Source organism: Rhinopithecus roxellana, chromosome 10 (assembly GCF_007565055.1).
Source record: "Rhinopithecus roxellana isolate Shanxi Qingling chromosome 10, ASM756505v1, whole genome shotgun sequence".
Lineage (NCBI taxonomy): Eukaryota > Metazoa > Chordata > Mammalia > Primates > Cercopithecidae > Rhinopithecus > Rhinopithecus roxellana.
The window spans coordinates 102,890,515-102,914,135 of NC_044558.1; the positions used below are offsets into that span (position 1 = coordinate 102,890,515).

At 57.1% G+C, this 23,621-nt stretch overlaps 1 protein-coding gene across 1 annotated transcript in view; it reads left to right on the forward strand.

The window, feature by feature from the left end:
• Positions 1-23,621, forward strand: part of GALNT9 (polypeptide N-acetylgalactosaminyltransferase 9) — a 121,556-nt gene that overhangs the window by 33,589 nt on the left and 64,346 nt on the right. Inside the window, exon 2 of the mRNA XM_030939911.1 lies at positions 3,059-3,239. Coding sequence (XP_030795771.1) covers positions 3,059-3,239 — 181 coding nt within the window. The remainder of the gene's footprint in view (positions 1-3,058; positions 3,240-23,621) is intronic.

Sequence of the window (23,621 nt, forward strand, 5' to 3'; positions counted from 1 at the left end):
CTTTTTTTGAGACGGAGCCTCACTCGCTCTGTCGCCCAGGCTGGAGTGCAGTGGCGCCATCTCAGCTCACTGCAACCTCCGCCTCCTGGGTCCAAGCGATTCTCCTACCTCAGCCTCCCGTGTAGCTGGGATTACAAGTGCGTGCGCACCACCACACCCAGCTAATTTTTATATATTTAGTAGAGAGGGGGTCTTGTCATGTTGGTCAGGCTGGTCTCCAACTCCCGACCTCAAGCGTTCTGCCCGCCCCGACCTCCCAAAGTACTGGGATTGCAGGTGAGAGCCACCACGCCCGGCCTGCCCTCCCCGGCCTCCCCAAGTGCTGGGATCACAGGTGTGAGCCACCACGCCCAGCCCGCTTTGCATTTCAGAACCACCCCGTCATCAAGTCCTGTGAACACTCACTCACGGTGATAGAGCTGAGGGTGGGTGTCACAGATGCCTTTAGGGGTGTAAAAGTAGCGGCACAGCTGAGCAGCAGGTGGATCAGGGCGCCCATTTCTCATCTGATGAGGCAGGGAGTCTGGAGATGCTGGATAGAGTCAGAGCTTCCAGAAATAGAGGCTTACGTATTCCTTTTGAAGCCACCAAGGTAACCACAGGATCACTAAAAATAATAGCTAAGAAAAATCGAGGGAAGGAGGGGGCAGGGGAAGAAGGTGGGGTGAAAACGGGCTCAGCCCCTCATTTTTCATGCCAAGAAGTCAGGGGACCTCGTCTCAGGCTGACGAGGCGAGACCTGGATCTGCAGCAGACACAGTGAAAAGGACTCAAACCAGAAAAAGGCATCTCCTTTGAAGCGTGGCGCTTGGAGAGGAGACAGAGCACACAGTCGTCAACTCTCCGTTTCATGATTTTCTGGATTGTTTAAATTTTTCAACTCGTGCATATTTTATTTTACAAGTGAAAAAGTAAAGCCCCAACGCCGGGCATCGGGCAGCCGTCCGGAACCCACTCAGCCACCCTCCTGCCAGGTGTAAAGCCCCTTGCCTGAACCACGCTCAGCCACCCTCTGGCCAGGCGGCCAGTCCCCAGCTGAGGCCTGAGCCCCGCGAATGATGAGGTCTCTCTCGAGTTAGAAGCTGCTGTGCCTGCCTCTGGGAGACATCCAATTCCAGACTTTCCAAAGGGAAAAATGCAAGTGCAGTACCAATATTTTAAAAGAGCATGATTACGTATTTATCTCGCAGTATTAAGAAAGGGAAGGGATTTGTGTCATTTTTCAGTTCTACGTCCAATCTGTATCCTTCAGTTCTACACAAATAAAAACACTTTGTTTATCCATTTAAAATAGAATATTCCAGAAAGTCCAGAGGTTCCAGGAGGCTCAGAGCCTCGGCTCTGCAGAGGGGAGAAACCCACTCACTGCCCTGTTGGGGGTGGAGGGTCATGGACTGGAGTCTTCCCAGGGCATCGGTCCCTCCCTCCCCGGAGCAGGAATCCTACAGAGATCCCGCCGGGCCCCAGGAGCTGGTGCCACAAGAGAAGGGCCCTCCCATGCGGGCAGCTGTGGGACGTCAGCATCGGGTATTTCCCGAGTTTGTGTTTCCACTGGCCTTTCTCCGAGGACCAGAGACCTCTCTGTGCAAGCTGACAAAAGGCAGCCCAGCCCCAGCGGTCCATGCTGCCTCTTTCTGACTTAAAACTACTGCCCGGGCACCTGCCCCCCAAATCCATGATGCCCCAGAGACTCCCAGCTGAGAGACAGCCAACGGTGCCGTCTTTGCAGGGAGATACCCCTCTCACCCCCGTCCCCCTGGGAACAGCATCCCCAAGCCACATCCACTTGCCCAGCACAACTGAGCACCTAGAACTTTCCCTGGCCCGGCCCCCTTGGGCACCCGCTCCATACACCCTGACAAAGCCGTGGAGCCTCCCTGTCAGCCCAGAAGTTCCACTGGCTCCTTTCCAGTTGACGCTGCCCCACCCCGGGGTCCCCGTCCCGCCCCGATGGCCATGGGGTGGGATTGTGATTCCGTCTGTTCTTGAACCTCACACCGGTGGCCACACGGGATGAGGTCTCCTGTGTTGATTCTTTGGCTTGGCGTCACGTGTGTGAGCTGCGTCTTGGCTGCTGCCTGTGTCGACGGCTCCGATCTTCCTACCCCAGAGTAGCAGCATGCATGTGGATATGTGTTCAGCTCAAGTTATGCAGGCGGACAGCGTCAAGGGCTGGTGGGGTTGGTGGCAGTAGCATGGAGTTTAAAACACCTAATCTTAGAGTCATTGCAGTTTTGAGTTAATATTTTTAACATCAGTAGGCCTGACCATGAGAGCAGTTCCGGGTTGATAGAGACTGAGTGGAGTTCCTGCATCCTCCACCCCCCAGGCACAGTGCCCGGGCGTGAACGTGCGTGAATGTGACTGTGTATCGAGCTGACGCTGCCCGATGCAGGCGACTCACCCAGGGCCGTGGCTCACGGGGAGCTCACTCGGTATCACACCTGCTGTGGGTTTGGACAATTGCGTAAGAACAAGTATTGGCCAGTGCAGTGACTCACGCCTGCAATCCCAGCACTTTGGGAGGCCTAGGTAGGTGGATCGCTTGAAGTCAGGAGTTCAAGACCAGCCTGACCAACATAGTGAAACCATCTCCACTAAAAATACAAAAATTTGCCGGTTGTGGTGGTGTGCCCAGCTACTAAGGAGGCTGAGGTGGGAGGATCGCTTGAGCCTGGGAGTTCCAGGCTGCCCGGCTGCAGTGAGCTGAGATAGTGCCACTGCACTGCAGTCTGGGTGACAGAGCAAGACCCTGAATCAAAAAATACATAGTAACAAATTCCACCATTACAGCATCACACAGAGTCCACCGCCCTCAGAGCCCCATGCACCACCCATTCATCCCTCCCTCCTCTGCCCGCACCGCCCTTCACTCTGCATACAGTCGTGCACTTTCTGGAATGTCACGAGCTGGCAGCCTGCCATCTGCAGAGTTTTCTGGGCTTGCACCGGGGCCGGGGGAAGCGGCCGTAGGGGAGAGGGGTGGGAGGGGCATCTCCTGGGTACAGATGCAGCATGTCCTGGGCCTGCCTGACCTCCCTCTCTTCCTTTCCCCCAGGCCTCGCCAAGCCCATCGGCCTGGTGGAGGGGCCAGGAGGCCTGGGCCAGGGCGGCTTGGCGGCCACCCTGCGTGATGACGGCCAGGAGGCAGAAGGCAAGTATGAGGAGTATGGCTACAACGCTCAGCTCAGCGACCGCATCTCCCTGGATCGGAGCATCCCCGACTACCGGCCCAGAAAGTGAGTGAATGAGCCGACCCCCATGCTGGCCGGGGAAGTGAGCCGCCCCCACTCCGGGCCAGGGAAGTGAGTGGCCCCCCCGCGCCGGCCTGGGGAAGTGAGTGGACCCCCCGAGCTGCGGGCTCCTGGGAGAAAGGTGCAAAGGTCTGCTGTGGGAAAGTGGAGTGGTCAGGAGCACCGGCCTGTGGGGCCCTCCTGCCTCCTCTGTCTTCCCTGTCTCTCCTCCTCTGTCTCTCCTGTCTCTCTCTCCGTCTCTCCCTCTCTCCTTCTTTCAATCTCTCTGTATCTCTCTCTTTCTCTCTCTCTCTCTCTGTGTCTCTCCCCCTCCCCCACTTTTGGCTGCGGGCGTCCTTCCCAGGGCCTACCCCAGGCATGGGGCATTCCTGCCATAGCTGCATCTGGGGATCGCGGAAGTCGGGCTGAGGCATCATGGCTCACGCAGCACAGGCTCCCTGTGTCAGGCCCTGCCAGCCCTGGTCCCACCTACTGTGGCCTCTCACTGCTGAGCTGGGTGTCGCTTGTGTCTGAAGCGAAGGGTATTCCCTTCCTGTGCACCTCCCATCCTGTCGCCCCCCAAGCTGCAAGAGTGGGTGAATCAGGAGCCAGGCCCTGGAGGGTACGGCTTTGTCTCAGTGCCACTCGGGATGGAGCCTGGTCTCTGACCCTCACACCTGCCCTGAGGGAGCAGCCACGACAAGGCAGGATTTGCCGGCCCCTCCTGCGCTTCCATCCACAGAGCCTAGCCCACGACAGGATGCTCCCGGGGAGGGCCCCTGGTGGCATCATCCTGCAGAAGCCGGGCGCTCAGGGCTGCCCAGCAGGGCTGCGTTGTCACCGTGGGGTGGTGGCAGGTGGCCTCAGCCACACTTGCCTCCTCCTGGAGCTGCCTGAGGGAGGGCAGGTGGGAGGGCAGCCCCCTCTGCAGCTCCTGGTGTGGTCAGTCTGCCCTACCCACCAGGGGACCCTGACACCAGGATTCTTGGGCCAGGAGCTCATTTGAGATGGGGATGGGGAGGCTGGCAGGGAAGAGAAGGGGGGAGGAAAGGCATGTCTCAGCCCCATTCCATTTCTTGTGACTCAGGCAGTGGTTCCCAGGGCGTTCACTCAGCTGCTCTGGGGTTCCCTGCATGTGGACGGAGGAATGTGAGATGGCTGGACAGGCCTGTGGTGTCCGGGGGTGCAGGGAGCGCCCTGGGCCACGTGGAGGTGGCTGCGGGAACCTGGAGCTCCCTGTTCTAGCCAGGTGGGGCCCACTTCACACCTTTCCCACAAACACATGCTGGGAACCGGTTCTAGGTGTGATGAGTCTTCCTTAGACAGCACAGCAGTGCAGGTGAGGGGTGCCCAGCTCCCGAGGCTCTGATTCCTCCTGGAGGGGGTCTCCACGAGTCGTTTAGACAAACAGGGCCGAGGCCTGGGCACAAAGGCTTCGGCACCTCAACCACATCCAGAGTGCGACATTATTTTATTTTCATTCCACTTATTTTAATGGTTACCATGATTTAACACAAGTGATGCCAGCTTTCCATTTGCAGCGGTGAAATGAAGATTCCTTTTCAAATAAAAAATGCATTTAGTTTAAAAATAGGCCAATTTAAAGAAACATGCTCCATAAGTAAGAACACAGTGGTGTTTTCATGTGGCGCCAGCTACAGACTTGGGGCTGGAATGACTTCGGTTTGGAAAGCGGCTGGTGCACATCAGCTGACCTGTGCACTGAGTGTGCACAGTGTGTGTGCATGTGTGTGTGCACATGTGTGTGCGTGTGCATGCATGTGTGTGCGTGTGTACATGTGTGCACGTGTGGGTGCGCGTGTGGTGGGGGTTTGAAGGCTCCTGTGTGTCCTAAATTTGGGAGCGAACTCTGTTTGCTGTCAGGGCTAGCCTCACTGCTGGAGTGAGCACTGTTCTTGGTTGTGAGCCTCCAGGCAGCTGTTGTGCGGCAGGAAGATCCCCGAGACCACTTTGATGGTCCACAACTTGCTAGAAGGATGGACAGAAGGATGGACAAAACCCAGCCAGGCTGCTTTTCCCTGCTGTGGGTTCTCACGGTAGAGGACACGGGTTAAAGTCAGCAGAGGGAAAAGATGCCCGGGCAGGGCCCAGGAAAGGCTGGGTGCGAACTCCCAGGTGTCCCCTCCCAGGGAGTCCCGGGAACTTGATTCTCCGGCACCCATGTGTGACAACACCTGCCAGGCAGGGCCAGCCAGGAACCCCCGAGCCTCAGTGTCCAGGGTCCTCACTGGGCTGGTCTCGTGGACATGGCTGACCTCAGTCTCCACCCTCCAGGGGTCAAGCTGATGCTGTGAGGCCAAGGCCCCACCATGAATCCCACCATAGCACAGACCAACTGGGGCAGCCAAGGCCAGGTGAGCAGGGCTGTCCTCTCCAGCAGGGGTTCAGGGCAGGGAGGGGCCAGAAGGGGATTCTCAGGGTGTGGAGGAGCCGGCTGCCAAGTTAACCCTTTCCTGCTCATAGCCACAGTGGAAACATCAGTGCCATCTGGCAGAGGAAGGTCCCCAAGTGCCCCACCCCTGTCCCCATCACTCCTCCTGTCACCTGGGGGGCTTCCAGCCATAAGGAAGGGGCGACCCGTGCCTTGCTCTCCCACCTGCCTGTTTTATCTCCTAGCTCGTGCTGTGAGGGAGGAAGGCTGCCTCCGGCACTGGTTTTCGAATCCCTGCAGGCCCTCGGTCCCCTGTGGAATCCTCTGGAGGATCCCAGTACCACTGTGCATGACCTTGGTCCTGTTGGCAGGCAGGGACCCTGAGCGTCGTGGGGTCCAGTCCTGGGGGCCGGGTCGACTCTGAGTCAGGACTGAACCCAAGCTGGAGGTGAAGCCCTGTGTGACCCTCTGCGTCCCCCCGAGGTTTCTTTTCCGGAGACCAGGGAGGCTGGACCTGGCTGCTGAGCCAGTGCAGGGCGGGGCAAGGGTCTCTCGGGTCCCATCCTCCCTCCGTATCAAGGAGTGGCTTTTCTAGCATAGACGTGGGCCTGCGTGTCACAGACGGTCGTCATTTGCCTCCTGAGGTCCAGTCCCGGCTCCAGGTGGAAGTCCACGCCCGCGCTCTGATCCAGGTGGAAATCCGCGCCCCGCTCTGATCCAGGAGGAAATCCACACCCCCGCTCTGATCCAGGAGGAAATCCGCGCCCCGCGCTCTGATCCAGGAGGAAATCCACGCCCCCCACCCCGCTCTGATCCAGGAGGAAATCCACGCCCCGCGCTCTGATCCAGGAGGAAATCCACGTCCCCACTCTGATCCAGGTGGAAATCCGCGCCCCGCTCTGATCTATTTCAGCCCAGTTGCAGATCCCGCAGCCCAGGTCTAAGCCAGTCAGAGCATGAAGGTCACCCCAGACCCAGTGGCTGGCTCAGGGCTGGTCAGGTAGTTAAGCCAGTCCAGTCAGAGTGAATTCTGGAATTACCAGGAGGCCATCGAGAAAAAAAGAGCCAGCCTTTTCCCACAAGGTGAGACCAAGGCTGCGAGCTGGGGGAGCTACAGCCATCTTATCAAGAGGGGAGAGTGCCAAGCTTCCAGGGCCCCCCGCAAAACCTAAGAAGTGGCTGGTGTCTGAATACCTGGATCCAATTGCTCCCGAAGCAGACCTGCTTGGCTTTGCAATAAATTAGCACGCAGGCACACGCACGCGCGCGCGCGCACACACACACATGCACACGTGTATTTTTAATTTTTTGTTTAAGCACATCTGAATTGGGTTTTCTGCTCTTAGAGCCACAGGAGTCCCACTGGACTCCCCTGCTGTGGGATGCAGGACCCCCCCAGGCCTGGGCTTGCTATAGTGGGGGCTTATTCCCGTGCTGAGGGTTGAGGGACCCCCAGGCCTGGCCTTGCTGTAGTGGGGCTGATTACTTCTGGGATGTGGGACCCCCAGGCCTGGGCTTGCTAGTCGGGGCTGATTCCCCTGTTGTGGGTTGTGCGACCCCCAGGCCTGGGCTTGCTATAGTGGGGCCGATTCCCCTGCCATGGGATGGGGGACCCCAGGCCTGGCCTTGCTACACAGTGGGGGCTCTTGCTCTCCTTTTGAGGATTCAGCATCCTGCTGCCTCTCCCCAGGTACAGGTGGCCCCCACTGTAGGAAACCTGTCTGCCAAGATAAAGTCTGGCAGGAGTGGCCAGTCCCAGCTTCATTCTTACGTCACAGAAGACGACATCGGGGTGAACCTTGAAAGAACTGGCATTTGCTCTATACCCTCACTGATAGAAACCCAGTTTACAGATACTCTGGTTTGAAGGCACACAGCTATCTGCCTCCTGAATTAGAGAATGTGAATTTTATATAGATATTTACACATGTATTTATATCCCATTTCTTTCCCCAAAACAGTGAGGAGGCTTTGACACCAGTGAAACGCACACCCCACGCGCAGCCCGCCACGCACATGTGGCCGAGAAGCTCGAACGCGAAGGCCTCCTGGCCCCTCGCCTGCCCCTCGCAGGCCCTGCCCACGGTCTCTCCAGCTCCGCACCCAACCCGGAGCTTCCCCGGTGCCTGCAGAATAGATCACAGGGAATTAGTCACCTGCAACAGCCCTCACGAGCGTACCACTTAGAAAGCAGACCCCGGTGGACGCTGGGTCTTATCCATCTTCCCAGGGACCACTTTCCTAAAAGGAGCCTGGGTGGAGAAACCCGAACCCGGCACAGCTCAGCGAGTATGGCTGGGAAGCACCTTCACGGTGCCTGGCCTTTCCCTGGGGTCACTGAAGAACTGCTGGCTGCAGGGGGCTGGCTGCAGGCCATGCACTGTTCCCTTAATTCCTGCAGCGAGCTTAGAGGCAGAGCCTGTTATTGTCCCATTTTATACATGGGGAAACTGAGGCAGGAAAGGTTAAATCTCTTTATTGAGATCCCACAGAGAGTAGGTGGTGGCAGAGCGGGGACGTGGAGTCTAGAGATTTTACAGAAAAAGAGGGGAAACCCCAGTCATTCTGAGGAACCAGATGGGGGTGCAGGCTGAAAGCTGAGCCCGGGAGGGGCTGGGGGGGCACCCTGAGGGGTCTCTTCCCCGGGGTCTTGTCTCCCTCTGGGGCAGGCTCTGTCCCACTCCTTCCTCTGCTGGCTCAGGAGTTGGGGGGCTCCGCTTTCTTTCCAGGAGCTGCTGCCTGCCAGCTTCCTCCTGACTCTGGGCTGGGGGCACAGCCTGCCTCCCTTTCCAGCCCTTTGGGGAGGACGTGGGGCCCCTTCCCCTAACCACTCTCGGAAGCTTCCATGCAGGCCCCTTCCGGACACTGCTTCACAGACACAGACAGGGCAGCTCACAAGGTTCTGTTTTCACCCAGAGTCTCCATGCTGCCAGGCCGCAGGCATCCTCAGGATGCCTGTGGGGCACATCTGTTTCTAGGGTCTCCTGTGAGTGCCTCCTGTCCTTCAGGCATCTCCTCACCTTGGAGAAGACACATTTGTGTCCCTCATCCTCCAGAAAGAAACCCCTTACTGCTGGCCATCCGGATGGGTCAGTCAATAAGACATAAAATCCAATTAAAGATGGCTCAACCCAAAAAGGGACTCTGTTGACTCAGGCAACTGAAAGGTGGGGCTTCAGGTATGGCTTGATCTAGGGGATAGTCCAGCCCCTGACTGCTCTCGGGTTAGATGCACCTTGACTCTCTTAGGATCCTCGCAGGAAATTGATGGTGCCCTCACGTGGACATGGGCAGAATCCAGGAGACCTGGTGGACATTGGGCATCCAGGCAGTGACCACGGTGAATCCAGGAGACCCGGTGGACACTGCGCATCCAGGAATTTGATCCAGGAAGTGACCGCACTGGAATGTTCTTCTCTCCACGGCCTGAAGGGACAGGGGCGAGAATCACAGGTGCCCAGCAAGAGCTGGAGCTGCAGAGAGAGGACAGGGGATAGGGACAGTAACTCTGGAGAGAAGAAACCACTGCCAAGACGGTGGGGAGGGGATCGGGGATGCCCCTCACTCCTTCCACCCTTCAGGCTCTGGGGCTGCCTCCCAAGACTGAACCCAACAGAAGCCGCAGGGCAGAGGAGCCTGGCAGGAAGCCCACAGCGGTGGCACAGGGGACAGCACGGGGCTGGGCAGAGCAGAGCCTGGGCTCGGGGAGGGGAGATCCCAGGGAGGAACCGGCCAGTGCCGTCCTCAGGCTCCAAGTGTGGCAGGGGCAGCCAGCCGTCCCCACTGAGCACGCTGGACCGCCCCAGCAACCATGCAAGCCACAGTCTCAGGCGACTTTCATTGGCCCATAGTGGGTCACGTGCTTGCCTGGGACCCAATCACAGCCAGCAGCCTGGGGAATGGCGTTCACTGATTGGTCAATCCTTGTTACACGGTCCCTGTGGGAAATGAGAAGAATTCCGCAAATGAGAAGAATTCCGCATTGGAGGGGCTGGGGAGCAGAGCGGCCCAGCGGACACCAGGGTTACTGGGGAGCACAGAGCCCCCTGCAGCCCCTGTGTCCTACGCGCGGCCCTCTAGCCCTCTGCGGTGACAGTCACCATACCGTGGTCTGATGGCAGCCGCTGGAGGCTGAGTCCTGTTGGGACGGGCTGGGTGACGGGGTAGAGGCCTCCCCGGGGTCCCAGCATCCACACCAGGGGCCAGTGGCATTTTCTGTGATGCGTCAGGGCAGAGTTGGGACCTTCAGGGACACCGAACCCACTCTAGAAGTGACTTCGGGCACCGAGCTTGCATGTCCGTGGCCTCCCGTGGGCTTCAGCTGCAGGGCCGACAGCTCCAGGCTCCCCAGGCACGAGGAGCGGTCCCTGCCTGCCCGAGCGGCGTGTGCCGTGGGAACACCCTTTGGTGTTGGCAGCAGTCAGGTCTTCTGTCCCGGGTTGGAAGAGCAAGCAGAGAAGGGACGCTAAAGTGAGCCCTCCCGATTCCCCTAAACCAGCGGCTGGAGACACATCCAGACGGCGGGCCCGGCCCCAGGGAGGGCAGCTCCGCCTCCATTTCCTCTTGGCTTTCTCCACCGCCCTGCGTCACTGGCCTGCAGGTGTTGGGGACAGTGGGGTCCGGGTCTGGAATGGTTTCTCTGGCTGTGTCAGCACCGGGCCTGGCTCAGACCCTCCCGGGCGGGGGCTGTGGGTGTAGATGACACCGTCGGGTTAGGGGCCTCATGTTCCAGCCTGCTGTGCTATTTTTAAGTCCTCAAATAACTTGTATGTTTGATGCCTAATTATTTTATTTTGGTATTTTTTTTTAACTCAGAAGTCTAGATTATCCACACCTTGAGACACACCCAGAGAGCACGACGCGGTGTCCCCGCTGTGGTAGGAAGGAGGTTTATAGAGTCTTGTGAGACGACGCCCACCATGTGGTAGGAGGAGTGTCACGCGGCCGTGGTAGGAGGAGTGTCACGCGGCCCTCACGCTGTGGCAGGAAGGAGCTTTAAAAAGGGTCTTGTGACACGGCGCTCTTGCCGTGGTAGGAAGAGTGTGACGTGGCACTCTCGGCGCCCCTGCTGTGGTAGGAAGGAGGTTTAAACAGGGTCTTGTGAGGCGGCGCCCATGCTGTGGTAGGAAGAGCGTCACGCAGTGCTTACGCTGTGGTAGAAGGAGTGTGACGCCGTGTTCAAGCTGTGGAGGAAGGAGGTTTAAACAGGGTCTCGTCACACGGCGCTCATGCTGTGGTAGGAAGGGTGTCACCCAGTGCTCACGCTGTGGTAGGAAAGAGGTTTAAACAGGGTCTTGCCGGAGCGCCTCCCTGGTGAAACCCTGGATGACTTTAACCCCCACTCCCAGCCCCCAGGGGCCTCAGGGAGCTCAGCAGCATGGCTCCTGCCTACTGTCCCCGGGGCTTCTCCAGAGCCCGCAGGGGCCAGAGGGTGGGGTTAGAATGGGGAGAAGGAGTTTAGAAAAACCAGAGAGGGTGTGGTGAGGGGAAGGGGGCTGGGGTGGACGGAGGGCCTCAGAGCTGCTGGCCGTGGTCAGGGCGCCACTGACCGGGTAGCTTATAAACAACACACGGAGTTTCTCACCGTTCGCGAGGCCAGAAGTCCAAGGTCAGGGTGCCAGTGGGTTGGGGCCTGGCACAGGGTCTCTGTCAGGTTGTTGGCAGCTGTCCCCTTGTATCCTCATGGGGTGAAATGGGCGAGACAGCTCAGGACTCCCTTGAATATGGCACGAATCCCATTTCCTGTTCATGAGGCTCCACCCCACAACCTCGTCACTCCCAAAGGTCCCACCTCCTGATAGTGTCACTGGTTAGAGGGTCACGGCTTCAACATGTCCCTCTGTGGGAGGGACACAGATGTGCAGACCACAGAGCTAGGGCCTCTGAGGACCGACCGCCTTGGCCGGGACGCTCAGGAAGCCTGGGTGTGAGTGAAGCCTCGGCTGGGACGTGCGGGGAAACTGGGTGTGAGTGAGGCCTCATGTGAGGGGTTCCCCCAAGTGCACATCCCAGGCCCTGAGTCCAGCAGAACCTGAAGCTCCTCCCTAGGCCCTGCCATTGTGTGAACCAAAGCACGTCTGCCTTTCCCCAGGCTGACCTGGATTTCTGTGGCTGCCACTGTTGGATGCTGACTGAGAGGCAGGGCCTCAGCTTCAGAAGAGAGAGGCTCAGAGCCGTGCTCGGGGCTGGGGCTCCCCAGCCCCTGGAGAAGTGTCTTCCCAGCTGGAGTCCCGGCGGCAGCTCAGGCGCCAGGCTGCAGTCACACCTGCTCAGCGACTCCCTCGCCAGGCTGCAGTCACACCTGCTCAGCGACTCCCTCGCCAGGCTGCGCTCATGCCTGGTCCGCGACTCCCTCGTGGCTGACGTCCTGGGACTCAGCACACTTTGTCTAGAAAGGACCAGATGTTGACATTTGAGGCTTTTGGGCCCCACAGTCTCCGTGGGGATAGCTGTTGAGGGATAGTTATCAGTTTCCCCAACCCTGTTGTGGCAGGAGAATGACCACAGTCAATCCCACGTGAGCGGGCATGGCTGGGAGCCGGGACCCTGCATCCATGGCAACAGATGGTGGCAGGACTTGGCCCCTGGGCCGCCGTGCGCTGGTTCTACGGTGTGCGTTTTTCCAGATTCTCACTTCTTCACATAGCCCATTGTGGCAGATGGTATTTTCCAAGGATGGATGGAAACACACCTTCCACAACCTCGTCCCTCCCCTTGAAACCAGTGTGACTCTGCACTCATCAAGGCAGGACATCCAGGGTGATGCCACGTGCCTTCAGGGCGGCTGTGGGAAGGTGAGTTGCTTCTAGCCCAGCGCTGGTAGCAGAGCCGGGGCTGCAGGGGAGCCCCCAGCAGTCCTGGAGCCGCCGGGCTGTGAGGCAGCCCACATGCTTCACACAGGGAGTCGACGTGGACAGACCCTGGGGCAGCACGAAGAGAGGTGTCCGGCCAGTGCCAGCGCTCCAGCTGCAACCCAGAACCCCCCAGCAGGTCTGCCTCAGTGCCAACCCTGGCAACCGTGGCAGAAAGTCACACGACAGTCTGGTCGCTGCACGAAGCCACACGCTGGAGGCCCGCTATGCAACAAGGACAGGGACATGGGCGAGGCATGGCTCAGACTGGACATGGCATCGCGGTGACATGCGGGCACGTGATGTTAGCAGGCGTCTGTGGGAGTCTTCCATCCCCTGCAAGCAGCCACAGAAGCTGCATCTTGTCCCACCTGGGTGGGTGCGCCTGGCTATTGCAGGCCTCAGCAAGAGTCCATGGATGATTAAAGAAGTAAACAAAAGCAAGCTCAGCCAGGCCCACTCAAAACTCAGACTTGGATTTCCTACATGCTTTAACCCCTCAGACGCCAACTATCTCAGCAGAAACTGCACTGCTGATTGGTTTGGTTTGATGGGTCTAGTCATCGGAAACACACATAGAATGTAGGAGTGTGTGCATGCCTGTACATGTGCATGTGCGTCTGCGTGTACACGTGTGCATCTGTGTGTGTGCCCACAGACGTGTATGTGTGTGCATGTGTGTGATGTGTGTACGTGTGTCCGCAGATGTGTGTGCATGCGTGCGTATATGGACATGTGTGCACGTGTGTGATGTGTGTGGATGCGTGCATGTGTGTGTGTTCTGGCTCCAACAGGTGATTCCATCCACTTTCTTTCTTTTTCTTTTTTTTTTGAGACGGAGTTGCCTGGGCTGGAGTGCAGTGGCTGGATCTCAGCTCACTGCAAGCTCCGCCTCCCGGGTTTACGCCATTCTCCTGCCTCAGCCTCCCGAGTAGCTGGGACTACAGGCGCCCACCACCTCGCCCGGCTAGTTTTTTGTATTTTTTAGTAGAGACGAGGTTTCACCGTGTTAGCCAGGATGGTCTCGATCTCCTGACCTCGTGATCCACCCATCTCGGCCTCCCAAAGTGCTGGGATGACAGGCTTGAACCACCACACCCGGCCTCCATCCACTTTCAAACCAACTCCTCACCACTTTCTCCATGAGCTGCGTTACTGATTTCCTTTTGTCGGGCAGTAGATGCTTTTCTAATTAGGCAGTGGCTTTAATTATGCCACAAAGCACATAACATAGGTCCTGAGTATTAAGACTGGCCCATGGGATAATGAAAGGAAGACTGGCAAATCCAAATTAAGCAGAATCATAAAAATGAATGACCTTATCCGAGAAGCCGTTGTACATCCCAGCACAGTAACATGCCCCTGCTCTCTGTTTGTGGAGTCTTCATGCATATTAATCGTTTAAGCCTGAGCAGCCTGGCCGTCAGCTCTAATCGGTGCATATTTAGTGGATGGCACTTTGAGGAGCTGGGAGCACGTACCTCAGCCCAGTCCAGCTTCCTGACGAAGGTGCTCTATCTAAAGCCTCCTGCGTTTCGGGTCTGTGATGAGAAGTGGGGAACGTGGACATTGAGGGTGGGAGAAGCCAGGCACCGTTGTGGAGACGTGCGGCAAGCCGTGTGGCTTTTCCGCAGGGGCAGCTACCAGGTTTTGTTCCTCATCAAGGGGTGGGAGCTGCAGCCGGTTCCCCAACTGACATCTTCCCGTTTCACGCATGCCTGGCTCTGTCCAGGCCTGGGGTCTGTGCCCTGGGAAGGAAATGTCTCAGGGGGAGTGGGACCCTCGGGTGAGCTCAAGGGGGACCCACTCCCACTGGGTGGTCTTTGCCTTTGAAGCAGCTCTGCGGGCCTCTCTGGGCACAACTTCAAGCCAGTCTTGCCCTTGGTTCATGGAAGCCAAACCAGAAAGCTGATGTTCCTGCCCTGTGGCTTCCTGCTGCAATGTGGATTCACTGGGACCTGTGGGGCAGAGCCCGCTTGATGCCAGGCAGCCCTGGACTCTCTAAGCAGGAAGAACCTTCTCAGGCCTGGGATCCAGCTCCCCCTTCTCCCACACACACACCTGGGCACACGCACATGCACACACAGCATCTCACTCACAGACACAGCACACACCTGGAGACAGACGGACCTCACGTGGACACTGGCAGCCCAGCCGAGGCGCTTGTATCACCCACGGCTCCTGTTCGTGAGGCGAAGGGCACGGGCCGATCACAGGCGAACGCTTCCACGCAGACCTGAATACTGTGGGTTTCATTTGCACGAAATCCACCTGGGCTGGAGCAGGACTCCTTCAACAGCAAGTGACAGAAAATCCATCTCAAATTGGCTCAAGCTAGAAAGAGAGGCAGTGGGGAGAGAGACAGAGGGAGGAAGGGAGGGAAGTGTCCCGGCAATGACGAGGCCTGAGGAAGTCCTGGCGTTGGCCAGTAGGATTCATGGCTCAGACAATGTCATCGGGCCAGCGTCTTGCCAGCTCTCCAAGCTCCTCTTGGCCTTGCTGAGCCTCCACTGTCTGCAAGAGGCTGCAGCCGCTCCAGCCTCACGTCCTGTCTCCCAGAGCCCAGCCACCCTCTCCTGGTTCTGACTGGGCCGTGCGTCTCTCCCCAAGCCTATTGCCGTGCTGATTGGCTCAGACCCGGTTCTGTGTACTCCCCTTCATCCAGGCTGGAACTCCACCCCGCTACTCAGGGAGTTCCTGCCAGGGTGAGCCCCACGTTTTACGGGGAGGAGGAGGAAAGGAGCCGAGCAGGGCAACAGCGGAAGTCCACGGCCTGGCGAGGATGGTCTAGACGGGGGGAAAGAAGGAACAGGGAGGGGCTGAACCTTTTCACATCACGCCCTGCACGCCAGGCTGGACAGGGAGAGGCTGAGCGTGCAGTCTGGGGTTAAGGCTGGGAAGCCCCGATAGATGGCTTAGAAGTGAGTTGGTGACAACTGGACAGTTCCCCAGGTGGGGCAAGCACCTGAGCGATGGGAACAGCCCCTGCTGCCAGGAGCCCACGGGGGAGGGTGCGTGTGTGCGCGGTGTATCCTGTGTGCACATGTGTGTCTGTGGTGTGTTCACAGATGTGTCTGCACATGTGTGCGGGTGTGGAGGGTATGTTCTTGCGTGTGGCATATGTTCACATGTGCATGTGTGTGTGGTGCTATACCTTCTAATTCAGCCCAAGCCACAACTTAGACTTTTAACGTTATGTTCAAACAAAACCATTTGGAGACTCACTGACAGCTTTGAGGCTTTGGATGCCGCCCACTCATCACCTGCCTTCCCCTCTGCCGTGAGCGATGAATTCAAGCTCCGTAAAGGCCACACATGGAGCCCCGTGTGCGTCTACAGTTCTGGGTGCCGGGATGAGGCGGTGAAACAGCAAACCCACACGTAGAACCCCTGCCACAGGAGCCCTGGCTGGCAGGAGAGCAGGGCAGGGGTGCGAAGAACAAGCGGGGGGTGGGGGTGGGAGAGGCAGAGCAGCACGCCGGAGGCCGGGGCCCTGGTGGGATTTTACGTTGAGCACGGGGTGAGCCTCTTGAAGGGTGAGGGCGCATGTGGCCATCCAGGTATCTGGGTGAGGGTGGGGAGCGCAGAGGCCCTGGGACAGGAGCAGGCCTAGAACACGGGCCACAGAGCCAGGGGCTGGGCCGCAGGGGAGTGAGTCAAAGGAAACTAAGAGCGGATGGTGGAGGGAGCAGCCTGGCTGAGCAACCTGGGCCTTTGACCTTCTCAGGGGTGATGGGAAGCCTGGAATTGCGTGGGCCGGTGTGGAGGTCACCGTGACCTTGCCAGGCCTGGGGTTGTAGCCGCAGGGCCCAGGGAGGTGAGAAGGGGCTGGCCAGACTGTTGTGAAGAGCGGAGAAGCGTGAGAGGGACGTGGAGCAGGGCGTCTGGCTTTTCTCTGACCTGCAATGGGCTGGTGGGAGCGGGAAGGCTGGCCTCACTGTGAATGTGAAAATGCTGGTTGGAGCCCACCACGGTGGGTCTTCCTTCAACAGCTAAATGCGCCAAAAGCCTCAGAGCTTGACAGGGTTGAATTTCCTCCGAGCCCCCAGGCCCTGGGAAGGGCGCCCTGTGCTCCCTGGATGGGGCGACGGCCGACATTCCTGGCCTGTCCCCAGCCGTGTCACCTCTGCCCAGCCCTCAATCACTGCGGCTCTCAAGCGGCTCCGGGTGCCATGATCTCGTTCAACTCTGATGGTTTCCAAACACCATAAATTTAGTTTATTTTCTGTCTGACAGAAATGGCGCCACTTAAATCCTACAAAGAACCCTCGGGTTCTGCTCAGGCTGAGTTATTCGGGGGCCACTGCTGAACGGTTTGCATTTGTTTCCTCTGTGACATCGGAATGGGGAGGACGCTGCCTCCAGCACAGGGCCAGGGGCCAGGGCTGCTCACACAGAGCTGCTGAAGCCTACGGGGGCCCAGCTGTGGGTCCTGGGCTGCCCGCCCCCAGGAAGGGCACTTTGCCACCATTGAAGTAGGGCGAGCTGGTTCAGGCACAGCTGGAAACCAGAAGAAGGCAGCCTGCAGCAGCTGCACCAAACAAGAACAGGAGCCCCAGGCCTAGGTGGGCGGATCACGCTAGACCAGCCTGGCCAAAACGGTGAAACCCTGTCTCTACTGAAAATACAAAAATTAGCCAGGTGTGGTGACACGCGCCTGTAATCCCAGCTACTTGGGAGGATGAGGCAGGAGAATCGCTTGAACCCGGGAGGTGAAGGTTGCAGTGAGCCGAGATTGCGCCACTGCACTCCAGCCTGGGCGACAGAGTAAGATTCTGTCTCAAAAATAAAGAAGAAAGAAATAAAGAAGAAAGAAAGAACGAGAGTCCAGAAGCCACTGCTGCCCCCACCAGCAGAGTGGAACTGTGATTTCATAGAACAGACACAGCCTGGCAGCGAGAATGACCACAGTGCTCACAGCCACTCGGGTGGAATCTCAGGAACTCAAACGTCAGCAGAAGGAGTGGGGCTCCGAGGCCTGTGTGTGGGAGACAACGGCCATGGTGTCGAGGTCAAAGGCATGCCGGGTGCGGCTGGGGATGGGAAGGTGTGGAGCAGAGCCATGGGGAAGGCCCAGCCCAGGCGCACATGAGGCCCAGAGACGGCAGCCTGCGAAGCGGAGGAGGGTGGACGCCGGGGTGATCACCCACTTTTCCTAAACTGGGCGTCGGGCACAGGCTTTGTGATGCTTCATTCATCGTCATATTTGATATATGGTTGATAAATATCCCTTTAAAAATTAAAGACAATTTGTTAATTGAGAAGGGTACTGCATTATGGGTAAAATAAATTATTTTATGCTAACTAGTGATGGGTGAAAAATGAGGTGTATGTATTACATTATTTCCGATTTAAACAGCAATTTGTCTACAAAGGGTTGTGATGAGTGTCAGGTTGTTAGGTGCCCATTAATGGCACGAAGTAAGAGCATTCTCCTGCAGAAAACACAGAAAAGTCCAGAAGGAATGTTCAACAACCTGCCCTGGCACTCCCACCGCTGCCGGGCGTCGCGGGAAGCTGGGAACTAATTTAGCGCCCGGCAGTGGGACGGCGGCACTGCGATATTTTCTTCTGCACAAATTTGCTGTACGGGCATCGTGGCGGGCCTGTGTGGAGCCACCGTCAGAACGCCAAGGAGCACCTGCCCCGACCCCATCCTGCCCTGCGCCATTGCCCACTCTGTCCCGTTGAGGGGCCGCTTCCCTGGGTCCTCGTGAGACCTGGGCCGGTCCCACAGAGGGGTCCCCGCCGTGCGTCCATCCCCACGGTGCATCCCCCGACGGCTCTGGGGCTGCTCTGAGCTGGGGAGCCTGGCGGGGTGTGACGGCGTTCTCCTCTCTCCTGTCTCCTCCTCCCCCCGCCCTCCAGCCCTGGCAGTGGCGGGTGACTGGAGTTTCGACGGCTGGCAAACGTGTCCCCAGGGCTCAGAGACAAACACGAGCTGTTCACGTGTGACCGCCCTGCTGAGAACGTGTGGCCCCATGTGGCCGCTGCTGCCACGGTAATACACAGCACTGAAGGGTGCAAGGGGGACGGTCACAGAGTGACGGGCACAGAGTGATGGGCGCAGAGTGAAGGGCACAGAGTGACAGGCGCAGAGTGACGGGCACAGAGTGACGGGCACAGAGTGACGGGCGCAGTGTCTTTTGTGGGGAAGCAGCGGACAGCAGCAGCTGAGGCACCTGCTGTCCCCCTGCTTGATTTTTAAGGACTGTGCTGCTGTTGTCTCGTTCTCTCTGCCTCTGTCTCCTCCCTCCCTCCTTCCTCCCCCTCTCTGTCTCTCTGCTTCATCTCCTCCTTCCTCTCTCTGAATCTCTGCCTCCCTGTCTCCTCCCCCACTCCCCTTCCTCCCTCTGTATGGCGATGACTGACCATCATCTCCCTCTTATCTTTTCTCCCACTCTTCCTCCCTGATAGAATTCTGAAATGTATCTGGGCTCCAGCCAGAGTGAAGACCACATTTTCTGGCATCCCTTGCGGGGTGCTGTGGCCATGGCTGTGGCTGTGTGGCCGGGCTGTGGCCGGGAGATGACGGCCAACAGCTCCACCTGGGACCTCAGACACATCCGATCCATTTCTTCTTAAAGAAAGAATTGAAGTCAATTAAAGTCAAATTGAGTTCCTATTGATTACAGTCGTAAAATCTGAACCATTATGTGCCCAAGAGCTAGCGTATGAAGCTAGCTGTTCCCGGGGGCTCCTGTCCCTGGGGCTTATCTCCAGGTGGCACCTGGCAGGGCACAGAGGTGGCATCACCTGCTGGATACTCCAGACCCCAGCTCTCCGGTTTGCCCCCAGGCAGAGCTCCGTGAAGCCTGCAGGATTCCATGCCTGCCTTTGCCTTCTGGAGGAGGTTCCTGGTGATCATATTTCAGGGAGACATGGGGTTTGGCTTAATTCTCAGCCCTGCCCCCCTCTATGACAACTTAGCTTCTGTTTCTCACACCCAGGATCAGAGGTGCTCACTATGTGCCAAGCTCAGTGTTTATCGATCCCGTATTTTACAATTGTTTTGGCCACAGTCAATAGACTATTTTACAAAAGGTGTCTGTTCAGCACTATATCCTGTAATAGACGTGACCCTATTTCCTTTCTTGTCCCTAAATGGGATTTGTTCTTGTTGGAGTAACTAAACGAGAGCAGTCTCAGGAACAGTTTTCTTTGAAGAGTTTCTTCCAGAGCGTGGCTCCTGAGACAGAGCTGGAGACCGAAATCACCTGGGGGTGCCCTCAGTGAGACGGTCTGTCTGTGCAGTTCAGGCCTCAGAGCTGTTTATAAAACAGGCTGGGCCTAAGTTACCCGGGGAACTGGCCGATCTGGTGCGCCTGTCTCCCTCGCCTGTGTGCTCTGCAGGCAAAGGCCAGGCCTGCGTAGCTGGTTAGACACGGGAAAGTGAGTGGTCAGGCCAGGATCCCAGCAGGCACCCTGTGCCGCCCCACAGGGCTCCGGCCCCGTGCGTCTGAGACCTGCCCCAGGTATGCATTCCCAGCGGTGTTTGTTTCCCGATTCCGCCCTCGGCCTCGAATTCGTGGAGCCGAACTCCTGCTTTCTTCACAGTCACTTCTGGTATTTGAGCTGAAACCATGTCTGACCACGGGCCCGGCTTCCTACGCCCCACCCTCCTGCTCTGAGCGGCACCTGCCCTGGGCGAAGGCCATCCCGCCCTGGGTTCTAGGACCCGGCACAGGCTCCTCCCTGACTCCCCTCCGCCGTCTCCCGCTTTTTCCAGCAGCACCAGACGCAAATGGGACTCGGTGGCTCCCGCCCAGAGGACGTCACTGACCTCCTGCCCCTTCCTCTGCTCTGCCTGGAGGTCCTGCTCCTTGGAAAAGCTCGCAGCCACTGGTTCCACTTGCTCTTTTCCCACGGGGGAGATGGGACCTGCCACTTGTGGAAATCACACTCGTCGAGGCCGCCCATCACCAAGCCCAGTGCAAATTCTCGGCCAGCATCTTCCTCGGCCGCCTTCGGGCAGGTGACACTGCCTAGCGACCCCTCCCCCTGACTCTGTGCTGAGGCTGCCCTGGGTCCTCCCTGGCCGCACAGCCCACAGCCTCTGTGCCTTTGCAGAGCTCCGAGGTTAGGGTTCCAGGGCTCAGGCCTTGGCCTCCTCCCTCTGTCTGTGCCTTTCAGTCCTGTCTAATGGAGGCAAACAGTCCCAGACATCTAGCTCTAGCCCTGGCTTGAACTCCAGGCTCAAATATCCACATGTTTTATGTTTCAACAAATGGCCAGATTGTTTTCCAAGGGTTTGCGCCACCTCCGGTCCCCACCCGCCACACGTGGGTGTTCCAGCCCCTCTGTGACCCTCACTGACACCGCTTTTGTACATTGGGGGCACGTCAGCCCTTCCGGTAACCAGACAGCAGCCCCCGTGTGGCTCCGAGTGTCCGTCAGCTCCCTGACAGCCGCCTGGGGGGGCACCTGTGCACGTGCTTGGTGGCTGCTTGGGCATCTTCAGTGCTGACGGGTCTGTTCTGATCTTTCCCCAGTTTTCATTGGACATTTTGTTTTCTTACTTTTGTGTTTTGAGAGCTCTGTGTTACTTCTGGATCCAAGTCCTTTATCAGATACGTGCTTTGAAAATATTTTCTCCCAGTCTGCTGTGGCATGTCTTTCTGTTCACTTAAGAGTGTCTTTCAAAGAACAGACTTTTTTTATTTTGATAAAGTCCAGTTTATCCATTTTGTCTTGTTTTGGATCATGCTTTTGTTGCCATATTGAAGAAATCTTTGCCTAAGCCAAGGGCACGAAGACTTTCTCCTCTAGTCCCTTCCAGGGACTTGATGGTTTTAGGTTTTACATTTAGGTCAATGATCCACTCTGGGTTAATTTTTGTATGTGATGGAAGATACGGATCAAAATGCATTTATCCAGCATGGGAAGTGTTTGTTGCTTGCCAAGGTGTGTGTGAGTGAGAGCATACGTTTGTGTTTCAGTTTGTGCGTGCGTGTGTAGGTGTGGGTATGAGTGTGTGTGAATATGTGTATGGGTGTGAGTGCATGTGTGTGTACATGTATGGGTTTGAGAGTGTGCTTGTGTGAGAGATTGCATGTGTGTGAGCGTGAGTTCATGTGTGGGTTTGTGTGCATGTGTGAGTGCATGTGTGAGTGTGTGTGGGGGTTTGTGTGCATGTGTGTGACTGCGTGTGTGTGTGTCAGTGTGTGTGTGGGTTTGTGTGCCTGTGTGAGTGCATGTGTGAGTGTCAGTGCATGTGTGGGTTTGTGTGCATGTGTGTGACTGTGTGTGTGTGTGCGTGTGAGTGCATGTGGATTTGTGTATGTGTGTGTGACTGCGTGTGTGTCAGTGTGTGTGTGGGTTTGTGTGCATGTGTGACTGCATGTGTGTGTCAGTGTGTGTGGGTTTGTGTGCATGTGTGACTGCGTGTGTGTCAGTGTGTGTGGGTTTGTGTGCATGTGTGTGACTGCGTGTGTGAGTGTGTGAGTGTGAGCGCATGTGGATTTGTATGCATGTGTGCCTGCGTGTGTGTGTCAGTGCGTGTGTGGGTTTGTGTGCATGTGTGTGACTGCGTGTGTGTGTGAGTGTGAGCGCATGTGGATTTGTATGCATGTGTGCCTGCGTGTGTGTGTCAGTGCGTGTGTGGATTTGTGTGCATGTGTGTGACTGCGTGTGTCAGTGTGTGTGGGTTTGTGTGCATGTGTGACTGCGTGTGTCAGTGTGTGTGTGGGTTTGTGTGCATGTGTGTGACTGCGTGTGTGAGTGCGTGAGTGTGAGCGCATGTGGATTTGTGTGCATGTGTGACTGCGTGTGTCAGTGTGTGTGGGTCTGTGTGCATGTGTGACTGCGTGTGTCAGTGTGTGTGGGTCTGTGTGCATGTGTGACTGCGTGTGTCCGTGTGTGTGGGTCTGTGTGCAGTGTGGACTGCGTGTTGTGTCAGGGTGTGTGGGTTGTGTGCATGGTGACTGTTTTTGTGTTGTCGTGTGTGTTGGGTCTGTGTGCATGTGTGACTGCGTGTTTAGTGTGTGTGGGTCTGTGTGCATGTGTGACTGCGTGTGTCAGTGTGTGTGTGGGTCTGTGTGCATGTGTGACTGTGTGTGTGTCCGTGTGTGTGTGGGTATGTGTTGCATGTGTGACTGTGTGTTGTGTCAGTTTGTGGGGGTTGTGTGCATGTGTGACTGCGTGTGTGTTCAGTGTGTGTGTGGTTTGTGTGCATGTGTGACTGCTTGTGTCAGTGTGTGTGGGTTGTGTTGCATGTGTGACTGCGTTGTCAGTCTGAAGTTGTGTGGGTTTGTGTGCATGTTTGGTCCTGCGTGTGGGTCAGTTGTCTGTGAGGGTCTGTGTGGCATGTGTGACTGCGTTGTCCGTGGTGTGGGTTTGTGTGCATGTGTGACTGCGTGTGTCAGTGTGTGTGGGTTTGTGTGCATGTGTGACTGCGTGTGTCAGTGTGTGTGGGTCTGTGTGCATGTGTGACTGTGTGTGTGTCAGTGTGTGTGGGTCTGTGTGCATGTGTGACTGCGTGTGTCAGTGTGTGTGGGTCTGTGTGCATGTGTGACTGTGTGTGTGTCAGTGTGTGTGTGGGTCTGTGTGCATGTGTGACTGTGTGTGTGTCAGTGTGTGTGGGTCTGTGTGCATGTGTGACTGTGTGTGTGTCAGTGTGTGTGGGTCTGTGTGCATGTGTGACTGTGTGTGTGTCAGTGTGTGTGGGTCTGTGTGCATGTGTGACTGCGTGTGTCAGTGTGTGTGTGGGTCTGTGTGCATGTGTGACTGTGTGTGTCAGTGTGTGTGTGGGTCTGTGTGCATGTGTGACTGTGTGTGTGTCAGTGTGTGTGGGTCTGTGTGCATGTGTGACTGTGTGTGTGTCAGTGTGTGTGGGTTTGTGTGCATGTGTGACTGCGTGTGTCAGTGTGTGTGGGTTTGTGTGCATGTGTGACTGCGTGTGTCAGTGTGTGTGGGTTTGTGTGCATGTGTGACTGCGTGTGTCAGTGTGTGTGGGTTTGTGTGCATGTGTGACTGCGTGTGTCAGTGTGTGTGGGTTTGTGTGCATGTGTGACTGCGTGTGTCAGTGTGTGTGGGTTTGTGTGCATGTGTGACTGTGTGTGTGTGTGTGCTTGTGTATTTCCCCATTTGCCAAAGCAGTATCCTTTCTTCACCTTACTCCTTTATCTATTTTGATTTATCTTTCTC